We start from the raw sequence: 11801 nt of genomic DNA, 5'->3' as shown, positions 1-11801 counted from the left end.
ACCCAAACCTAATCGTAGCGTCATCAAACATAGCATGAGTAGCCAACTGAGAAATAGATTATTGTGAATGGTAATAATACAAACATTCATTCATCGGATGAGCATATTATGTAGAAGGCATAGCATAAAATATAATTTTTGGCAAATCACCACATGGTAAGTAGCAAGGTAATGGGCGAGGGTTAGGAATGGTGCATATTTGAATTAGGAATAGCCTGTTATAAACCAAATGACGCGAGGGTTTGATAGCGGTACCAGCAGAGATGGGAACTCCAAATTTCTCCTAGCACTATTAACTTGTATGAGAAAAATAAATAGCACGGCGAGCTTAATTTCAAATAATTAATCATGAATTAAGATAAGGAAGAAGTTACCTTGTGACGGGCAATCTATTGGCACTATCATCAATGAAAAAAATAGGACTACTGTGGTAACCCAATATCTCATATCGGACCAGTACATCTTCACAGTCTAACAATATCATCACTATGGCTACGCCATGGCACCAAACATATATTAGCCTCTATGTAATCATTAATCATAGGTCTAAGCAGTTTCTTCTCACCAGTAATTTACTTTTTTACCAATAATAACTGAACCAAGACGTATCGTCTTTATTGAAACAACCCTAGACTAACTCTCGCTCATGCAGCTGGACGGAGGTAGACGAAGCACAGAGGACACAAGGTTTACTGGCGACCAACGCCTGGGCCATGAACCCTTTTTTTTTCTCTAACCACCGTGCAACAAACACTTCTCAACCCAGCCGGCTTTGTAGCCTGGGCAGCAACGCAGCGCCTAGGTTTCGGCTAAGCACGCATGCACGACTGGCTGCTGCATGCAAGCGCTCCGCTCGGCCACGCGCACGACGGCGCACACCGCGCTGCTCACAACCGACTGCAAACAGGCTAGCTACTAGAGTACACGGCAACTTATACATGCATGCACGCCCATCTACCTAGCTCACATGATACATACATACGCACACACACCTACGAACCCTGACATGGCCACACACCGCCCATACACACACATACGACATGCCGCCGCCTGCGTCCCGCTCGGTCCCGCACGCACCGACGCGTCCGACGAGCCCGACCGCACCAAGCCGTGGCTTATTCCAACAATCTTTAGGTTTCTATTGAAACTTCAACCCTGAATGAAATTCACTACCAAAATGATCCACGAAATGAACACAACTGTCTGATGGACAACCCTGGCCCAATATCGAAACATACCACCGCGGCGAATATGGCATTAGCGAAGGTAGGAGCCGTCGAACCCTTTTAGGCCGACGGCGATGCGACCTTGGTGACAGTGGCAGCGTGTGATGATGACATCCTCGGACACAGTAGATGCTTTACGTCCCACCGGTTCTTTTGTACTGTACCTATGGGCACACAAACCACAAGGCAGAGAGGTCAGATCCAGCCGGCAGAAGCGCACAAACCACAAGGCAGAGAGGTCAGATCCAGCCGGCAGAAGATGTCGAGGTAGGACGGGTGATGTGTGAGAAAGAGGCGTATCATGTGGTCTCAAACCTCGATGGGCTGGGCCATGGCGAACACGATAACGGAAGTGTGTGGGAAGTTGCCGAGCACAGCCAAGTAGGAAGGGGGGCAACACAACGGGCGGTGGATGTGCGCGGGAGGCGGCGTCTCCCTTCGACGCCTGGCTTCATCAAGAAGCTTTGAGGCTGCCTCCTCCTCGATTTGTACACCAGCAGGAGACGGGTGCTTCTGTTCTTAGACTACCCACATTGGGAGTAACGTAGATATATTACTAGGAAAACTCTAATAGTAGCGCGGGATTAATGTCTATTAGTAGCGCGGGAGACAGCGCTACTAGTAAGGCGCTATAGTTATTCCTTAGCAGTAGCGTGTGCGACACGCGCTACTGCTAAGACATATAGCCGCAGCGTTTGTTCACTCCTTTACTACTGCTAATATAGCTAGTAGTAGCGTGTTTACTCTCCATCGCTACTAGTATTCTTTTTCTTATTTTTTTAATTTTTATTATATTTATACGCCGTTATACAAATTTTAGTATAATACCAATTATGATGTTGTTATATCAATATATCCATAATAGTGTGTCAAATGAAGGTGGATTAGGTTCAAGTGAAGGGAACATGTGGTGCATGTCAAAAGTATACTACTAATTCAAACTTGATCTAATTTGGACTAGTAGTATTTTCGATGTGCACCACATGTTGCCTCCACTTAAATCTAATCCGCCAACATAAGCTATTTAATCATCATCATAGTTATTACCATCAACAGTAGCTATTTAATCATCATAGTCATAGTGTAGCACACATCATCATCTTCAAACTCATTCTAGCTAATCACCACCAACACTAGCTGTGGTAGCTATCTAATCACCACCAACACTAGCTAATAATAATCATCATAGTCATTACCATCAACACTAGCTATTTAATCATCATAACTCATTTCTAGCTAGCTAATCACTCCTGCTGCTCTCTCTCAGCTAAAATAGTATGAACCATGTGTAGCACTCCTGCTCCATCATGTTGGAGCATGCAGATGAACCTGTCTCCTAATCATGGGCTGCGCTTCTGATTGCTGCCCCCTAGTACTTCTCTGCGATCGTTCACAATTTTGCTCCAGTCTTTCACTCACTACTAGAAAAAATGGCTATAGATGGTATGGACATTAATGGTGCACCGTGTATGTGGTGCGCCACTGCTATATAGCAGTGGCGCACCAGATACAGGTGCACCATTAGTAATATATTACTAATGATGCACCTGATGTGTGGTGCGCCATTAGTAGTTTTAAAACAAAAATAAAAAAATTTGTTAGTAATGGCGCACCATGGGATATTGCGCCATTACTAGCTGACATAGTAATGGCGTACCACACCCGCCGTGCGCCATTAGTAGTTTTGAAAAAAATAGTAATAATGGCGCATTGTCCACTGGTGCGCCATTACTAACAATTTTTTTCAAAATTATTAATGGCGCACCACACACCAGGTGCGTCAGTATTACTAATGGCGCACCTAGTGTGTGGTGCGTCATTAGTAACTCTGGTGCTAAATGCACCCCCCCCCACGTGGACCACCTTTTCAGTTTTAAAAAAATAAAAGAAAATGATGGAAATGTCAAAAAAATAAAAATAAGTTCCCATGTGATATGTGATCTAGTTTTTGGGAAAATTTACAAATATGAATTTTGACTTTATTTGCAAAATCTCTCTGGAATTTAGTAAAATGGGCATAACTTTTGCATACGAACTCGGATTAAAAAGTTTTTTATATGAAAAATCATCTACTCGAAAAGTTACATCCGAATTGAATCGGGGGAAGCTAGTTCAACATCTTCAAAATCCCCCAAAACCTAACAGAACGAAAGATATGGGGCTTTTAAGATCTAGAGGGGGGAATGAAACAAAGTCCTAGACATGAACAAGGTTTAATAGGATTGATATGATAGATATATCAACAAGTGCATGTGAAGTGAGCTGGTGCTGGGGTTGGTTAGAACTGCGAAGTTAAGCGTGCTCGGGCTGGAGTAGTGTGAGAATGGGTGACCTTCCGGGAAGTTTGACTACAGAGCGCGATTTGACTTGAGATTAAGCATATTGACCCGAGATTAAGCCATAGTAACCCGAGATTAAGAAAAAAAATTAGAAAAAAGAAATTTAAAAAAAATTCTAAATTTTTTTAAAAAATTTGTTACTAATGGCGCACTTCTATGCGGTGCGCCATTAGTACTAATGGCGCACCTGTAATGCGCCATTAGTAAAAACTTCTAATGGCGTGGTGCTAGTGAAGTTTGACCACATAGTGCGATTTGACTTGAGATTAAGCATATTGACCCGAGATTAAGCTATAGTGACCCAAGATTAAGAATTATTTTTTAAAAAAAATCTGGATTTTTTTTAAAAATTGTTAATAATGGCGCACTTCTATGTGGTGCGCCATTAGTATCACTAATGGCGCACATGTGGTGCGCCATTAGTGAAAAATTCTAATGGCGTGGTGCTAGTGGCGCACCTGTAGTGCGCCATTAGTAGCCAAAACAGGTGCACCACTAGCAGGCCTTTTCCTAGTAGTGACTATTAAGCATTCGTCGCTTTTAGAAATCCTGAATGCAGTAAAGTGCATTGTAGGATATCTTGGCCGTAAGCTAACCATTCTCATGCGATCTTTAGTCTCGATCCAATGAGGCACAACATTCATCGGGAGTCTCTGTTGAAGAACATCGTATATTAACATTACTTAACAATGAAGTTTTGCTTAAAAAATAATGTATGCAAAAGATGCACTGAGGACAAATAGTAAAAATCTTACCATCTTTCCTAAATAGATGTGACCATAGTTCAATACGATCACTATTGGTAGCACGTTTTGAGTACTAATATTTTCAAATTCAGGAAAATAATTTGTCTTGACAGCATCAAGATCCTCAAGCCATGAAACATAATGACCTATCTCCCCGGGACAGTGGACGGTCATGTCTACAAAGCGTCGGACATGTTTGCTTGAATGGGAATAAGCTGTCAATAGAAATTAGTTGTCAACTATTTTTGAATAAACAATATCGAAGACATAAATATGATTGAGAAACTCACATAATGATAGAACTAGAGGCGTCTGCACATCGACCCAAATGTCTCTATTACCTTCAATATTATCTTCGGAACGGATATCAAAGATGATAAACATTTCAGGCTCAAATGCATAAGCCTTGCATAGTGCTTGCCAAGTTTTGCATTCAAAATAGGTGTAGGTGTCTGCGTTGTATAATTTTGCGTGGAAAGTATAACCATGCTCGGTCTTCAAGTAAACTCTCTTTACCTCCATAGTAGTTTTCATAGGACTGAAATCTATCTTATCCAAGACAAAAACTCTTGCATGGCAAGGGATACATTAGTAGAATAGTAAAAAATTTAAATTATAAATTGAAGCAAATGAAGCAGATGTCATGCTTAATTACGAAAAAAGACTTGTCGTTGTGACTTACTGTATCCACTTCGAAGTTCTCGTCCAGCTTGATGCTGAAGCGCCTATCATTACTAGGAAGATTCTGTCACACAGGCCGCGCTCATCTTCGCAGTATTCGCAAATACCGAAATCATTTTCGTCGTCAGACATTTCCTATGTTCATAGTTGAAACATTAATTGAAAATCGATCGAAGGAAACTATCAGGATACTCAACACACAAATCCGGGGCACTCGATATTTCCTACATATTCTGGAACAAGTCATGCCAAAATTCACGAAAAAATCTGGCATGACCTTTGCTAAAATATGACATATCGAGCGCCTGAAATTTGCCGAAACGGAAATAAATCAACACTCCGACAAAACATAGGCCACTCGGAGGTGTAACCTGCAAACATGACCGTCCACTTGGGCAAACACATATCCTATTTGAGCAACACAAGATATACATTTCAAAATATTTTATAGGACTCATATTGACATGAGCATTCAATAAGCAAAACCAAATCGTAAAATAAATAAGTATTCAAATTAGCATGCATTCAATAAGAAAAAGTAAATCATCTAATGCTCCGTACATCATCGAATATTATCAGTAATACATCCCGAATATTATCATACATATAACATCACTAATACAACTAAAACCCTAGCGCACGACGGGTATCGGCGCGGGCGGTGGACACCCATAGAGAAGAAACCATCACAGGATCAAAGCTCTAGTGAGATCCCTGGAGAACCTGTCAGGTATTGGAGAACCTGTGCTCCAACGCAAACAAGTAGCGACGGACGTGCGCGTTCTCCTCACTGACACGGTGACGTACCACCTCCGCGGGGTCCTCGATCCTCTGGACCATCACTGGCCCACGCGACCGCCACCAAAGAAGGTCCGGGTCAACGACGGGCTGACTCCTCACCAACCTGCGCCCCCCGGTAGGTTGCGCCTCCCAGTACTAGCCTGGCGGAGCCCAGTCCCGGACATGGCTCATCTGGTCATGCAGGTGTCCTTCGCCGACTCGACGACGAGGATGCGGGATAGGCATCGTCGACGTTGATGCGGAATAATTGCTTTAACTAAAAAAATAACAACGAATGTGACATGTTCAACTAGTTCTTACTAAAAATAAACTTACTATAAATAAAAATAAACAAATACCTAATTAGTACCCAGTTCTTACTAACTAATTAGTACCTAGGAACTACTGCCCTAATTACCATCTAATTTGATGAACCTAAGGGTGGAAAGTGGTAGCGGATAATCCGAAATATCCGATATTCGTATTTGATCGGATATTCCAATTATCCAGCTTAAAAGTCAAATAAGTGGTCAAATTTTACTCGTTTTATGATTAGTCTTAGAAATTATTATGCATTACAATAGTGTTTATTCATAAACCTATTTATCACAAGTTGAATACTTCATGTCACATAGCTATTGACTAATACACTTAAGCAATATGAGAACGGAATTCTTATTCGTATCAAGAAAACATCCGAGCCGCATTTGTATCCTTTCCACCCCTAGATGAAACCTAACTAATTTGAGCACTATCCGATTCACATCCGATTCCTTTCCACCCCTAGATGAACCCTAACTAATTTGATGCAATTAAAATTTGAAGAACCCTAGGCAGAGGTAGGGGAGGGGGAGGAGCAGGCGTGCTCACATCGGGTGCCTGCGGCGAGGGAGGGGCAGGCGGCGTCGAGGTCGGGGTCGGGGCTCGGGCGCGCGGCGGAGGGCGGCGTTGAGGTCGGGGTCGTGGGCAGCGTCGAGGTCGGGGTCGGGGGTGGCGTGGAGGGTGTGCGGAGAGTGACGAGAGAGCGCGCGGCGGACGGACGGCGACGGCGGCGACAGCGCGGAGGAGTTGGCATTTGGGGGAAGTGGCCGTAGGGAGAACGAACCGCGCGGTTAAGTCAAAAGTAGCAGTAACGCGTTCCAGGAAGTGCGCTACTGCTAAGCTAGCTACAGCGCGTTCCTCGATACGCGCTACTGCTATTCCTTTCTCTTTTTTCCCTTTTTTATTTATTTTTCTTTACGTTTTATTTTTTTCTTTTACCTTTTTCTATTTCTTTCATTTTCATTTACTTTTCTATCTGCTTTCCATTTAATTTTATTTCCTTTACCAATAGCGCTTGTCAGTGTAAACACGCTGCTACAAAGAAAGTAGCGGCAGCGTGGTTCGACGTAGATCGTTACTACTATGTGTAGCCTATTTGCTAAGCCGTGGGAATTTGAGCAATAGCGCTTTTATCTTTAGGCGCGCTACTACTACAATTGTATCTGTAGCGCCGTTTACATCAACGCGCTACTGCTACTTAGCACCAGCGTGCTTTTTTAAACACGCGCTACAGCTAAAGTTCTGTGTGTAAGGTTTTCCCTATTAGTGATAGTAACGTCACATATATCTAGATAAAATAGATGACGTGACAAGCAATAAATGAAGAAAGAGAGGCATACAGTAACATAGCTAATTACTACTAATATGAGTAACATCACACATATCAAGGTAATATGAGTTTATAGCGTAATAAATAAAGTGTTACATGTTATCACACACATGTTACTTCTCACTATAGAGGTAGTAACATAAAGTAGTAACATGCCAATATTACCACTCTATGTTACTATCCATTGTGTCTAGTCTTATAGGAGAGATCAACTCCATCCATTACTCTTGCAGTTATTTGGTGGAGAAGACAAAAAGAAACGGGAGGACTCTTGGCTGTAGAAGAAGAAGAGATTTTTTTTCGGAGACTTACTTCGGAGACTTATTAGTTGGGGAGATTGACGGCCGCAACACTGCAGCCGAAGAGCCGGTCAGCCAAGTCTTCGTACGTGAGTTCTATAGCTGGCTCCAGAAGCCCATGTCAGAACAGTAAAATGAGAAGCGGTTTCTAGGAGCAATAAGTGGAATTATGCACGCATCCAGCAGGGCTCCCAGGTCCGTGGGAGATCGAGAGGCACGCCCGTTTTTCTACGGAGTTCGGCTGTTGGGCTGCACAGTTGGATGAACTGTACGTGCGTGTACATTGAGAAACGTTGCTGATTCTAAAAAAAAAACATTACTGATGTGGCATGAGTGCTGAGTTGGAATGGCTGCATATTGAGGACTTCTTTGATTCAAAGAAATTTTATAGGATTTCTCGAGGATTGAAATCCTTAAGATTTTTTCCTATATTGATCCTTTGATTCATATGATTGGATCCCATAGGAATTTTTCCTATGAAATCTTTTGTACTGCATTTCATAGGAAATTTAACATCCACTCCAACCTCTTTTTACAATTCCTTTGTTTTTCCCGTGGCATCAAACAATCATTACTAATTCTATAGGATTCAAATGGGTATGCCACTTCAACCCTACACTTTTCCTATTCCTACGTTTTCAAAATCCTACGAATCAAAGAGGCCCTGAGTGAAGAGACTGCATCTACACTACTATTAAACAATCCAACAAGAACTTCACTAAACGCACCCCACAAAACATACACAGACCCATTACAACCCCATGATTAGACCCACTAATCTCAATCCAACGGATAGCCTTTATCTCATGTGTCTCTGGTGTGCACCCAACAATTAAGGTTGACTGACCATGCTCCACCGCCCCACCGCATCATAGACTCCACGCGGGCTCGACCAAAACCCCTACAATCACGCACCACGCAGGCCATGCAAAGAAAAACATAACATATATCCCATAAAATAAGCAACAGATCCCCAGGCTTATCCCCTCGCCGCACGGAAGCATCGTCGGCTTCCGGGACTACGACCTCGACGCCCGGCAATGGCATCGCCTTCCTGGTCGGCGCCCTCACCGCCCTGCACCAAGCCATCAAGTGTGCGGCTGTTCCTCCATCACCACTCACCGCGGATATGCCGTCAGCTCCCTGCACCTCCTTCGCCATCCTCTAAAACACCAGGCAAGATTTTAATACTAATACGTAGTATATTAGATATCTCTTCTTCTTGTTCTCCTAATTAGCACGGACAATAATGGTTACATGGTGCGCTTCATGCCTCTATCTAAATCAATGTTCAAATAGACCATGTTCTAAATACAATGAGCAGATTCTGGATTTTAAGTGCACAAATTTCAGGTGATACCTAGCCATGAAAAAAAACACCCCCAGCTAAAAATACCATAAGAATACTGCACCCCTAGATTTGTTCATGTGCATTTATTTCATATTTCACTTGGAACTTTAGACATATCAATTGATCTTGGCCAAAGAGAAGCTTTGAGAGAACAATGGACACATATTCTTTTCAGTTCTATGAAATAGCAGTCCGTCTAATAAATCAGCAATTAGGAACTTTTGCTGATTGATCTCAGGACGAGATTTAGTACTGTAACTGTTATACTTGGGTAACTATACCATAAATACCTTATTTGTGCAGTTTCAATCTACAAAAATATCTCCAGTCTACATACTAATAATATATAGGCAGCAATTGTCTAACATATAATAAAGCACATCCTATGCTGAACATGAACAATAATATAGCATGATGGTTTTAATGATATACATCCTATGCTGAATATGAACAAGACAGAAAATAATAAAGGATTCTCTCCAAAGTAATTACCGACTGTTTCCAATGATTTTGAATTTCAAGTAATAAAGGATATAAGGTTACAATTCATCACCTGAAAAAAAATCATAGTAATGTCTTCTCCAACTGACCACACCCTTGAGCAATTGATGAAAATGGATATATCATCCAGAGCCTTGCAAGCAGATTTATCTACAACAGGAAACACACAATGGGGACATATCAGATATTCCCAATCACCATCTGAAATGTTTAATGTTTACTGCCCCTTCAAATGTCAGCTTATCTACCAAAATTCTATACATCTGATTGTTAAGTTTTAAGAACAGGAACGACATATCCAGCTATAATTACAGCAGGGAGCGACACTAACTAAACCTCTTGACACGCTAATTTAAAATTCAAGTATATTTATGCATGCCCCAACGATCTGATTGTATTAATGGCCATACGTGATTAATCGCATTCTACTTAAGGAACAACTTCAACTAACTGTATCATGCAAACTAACTGCGAGTTGGCAAGCAGGGACCTCCGATCTGGGACCTTCCTGGCCCCATTGGCCACCAAGCCCGGTTCCTAGAGTGGACGTCAGGTAGCGATGCATGAGACACAACTCGGTGCCCTCACCGCCGGGCGGCGGCGAAGGCAGCGCCACGCAGAACACAAGATGGCCCCCGAGCAGATATTGATCTTAGTCTCGCCTTCTCATCCTGACGAAATATGCAATTTGTATTTCCATGACCTTATTATTAGAACACACAGGGAACTTTCCTAGCTTCAGTCCAGACATGATTTGTTGAACGTGAACAAAATAAGAGTCACATATCTAAGATTTAAATCAACTTCTATTGCTATCTCAGTATGAGAAAGGAAAATCCTCTCAGAGCTTGGAATTAGCGGAGTAGGATTCTCACAGAATTAGTGGGTAATTCCTAGCAGAAGGGTATGGTTATTAGGCAAATAAAATTGAACAAAACGCACCATAATTTTTCCATGATCTGTGTGCTCCACGAACAGGGTTCATGTCAAACTCAACTGATAGATTCTACCAGTGAAACATCGGTGACAGAAAAGAATTACCTATAAATTTTAATATTCAAGCAGTGCATTCCTATCCCATCCCATATCATATATCAATCATACTGGTGTATGGTGATAAATTTGCAACGAGATGTGCTATTCGCTTCAGCTGTCCTCGAACAATAACTGTTCGGGCTCATGTCCCCTAGAAATTAGTTTACTGCCTAATGCTCACCCGAACTCCTTGTGCTTGGGGGCACCGTGAAGAGGACGTTGGCGGTCGTCTTCCAATCAGCGCCGCTGGACAAGTCGAACTCCTGCACTTTCTGGTACGCCTCCATCGGCGATGGGGGACCTCCCTCGCATCAGGATTCAGGAGGAGAGAAGGGGCCGGCTTCGCCAGCGAGCATGCCGAGCTCTAGCGCTTCCTCGAGCACTTCGGCGACCAGATTCGAAGAGGGAGCAGGGTAGAGCAGGGGCGTGCGAGTCCCGTGCCTCCGCGTCCGCCTCTGACGGCGCCTACTGTTGGATTGCTCGCGCGAGCATGCCGAGCTTGAGGGCCTCCTCGGCCACTTCCGCGACCAGATTCAACATGAAGAGGAGGAAGAGCAGGGGCTGCGGACCTCGCGCCGGCAGTGGGAATGAAGGGGAGTGGCGGCCTGACCATGAAGAGCCGGCGATGGAGAGAGGGAGCTGATGGCCATGGTAGGATGGGGAATGGGGGAGAATTGTGACGGGGCGGTGGGGAAGTGACCAGAGAAATCCGAGGGGGCGGTGGGGAGTAGTATTAGACAGTGGTCAGAGAGACTGTGAGTGAGTGAGTGCGGCGTTGTCCAAACAAAAAAAAATCTGTTAAGAGGATGCAGTCTATTTTGTGCGCTGTGTCTGATTTATGATTTGATGATTTTAAAAGCTTTTATATTTATTTTTTTGAGTTGTAGCTTTTTATAAAACTATCTATAAAAGTTGATAAACAAATTTATTGAAAATATTTATATAACTAGCTACCATTTTACTAGACTCGGAACTGAATGATGATAACATAAGAAACAATGAGATGCAAGATGACGGAAACAACATAGATCCCACAGATTGTCTGATTTTGAATCAGAAGTTAAGCTCTTCTCGCAACTATTTCTCCTTTCATCGTCTGCCAATCCAACAAATGATGATTTAATAGATGAACTTTACTTGTGCATCAGTATGGTTGATGATGTCTCTTACTGGAGTATAAGCCACATTTTTC

At 42.7% G+C, this 11801-nt stretch overlaps 1 protein-coding gene across 1 annotated transcript; it reads right to left on the bottom strand.

Moving 5' to 3' along the window:
- Positions 1 to 8416: 8416 nt before the first annotated feature.
- Positions 8417 to 11102, bottom strand: LOC123059335 (uncharacterized). Its single transcript, XM_044481919.1, has 3 exons — positions 10791 to 11102; positions 9627 to 9724; positions 8417 to 8886 (listed from the first exon to the last, which is right to left on the bottom strand). The coding sequence occupies exons 1-3, from the start codon at positions 10894 to 10896 to the stop codon at positions 8527 to 8529; spliced, it is 564 nt and encodes a 187-aa protein (XP_044337854.1). The 5' UTR covers positions 10897 to 11102; the 3' UTR covers positions 8417 to 8526.
- Positions 11103 to 11801: the final 699 nt, after the last annotated feature.

This window comes from Triticum aestivum, chromosome 3A, assembly GCF_018294505.1.
Source record: "Triticum aestivum cultivar Chinese Spring chromosome 3A, IWGSC CS RefSeq v2.1, whole genome shotgun sequence".
In the NCBI taxonomy this organism is placed as follows: domain Eukaryota; kingdom Viridiplantae; phylum Streptophyta; class Magnoliopsida; order Poales; family Poaceae; genus Triticum; species Triticum aestivum.
The sequence above is the reverse complement of the archived record's forward strand: the minus strand, read 5'-3'. Positions and strand labels throughout refer to the sequence as shown.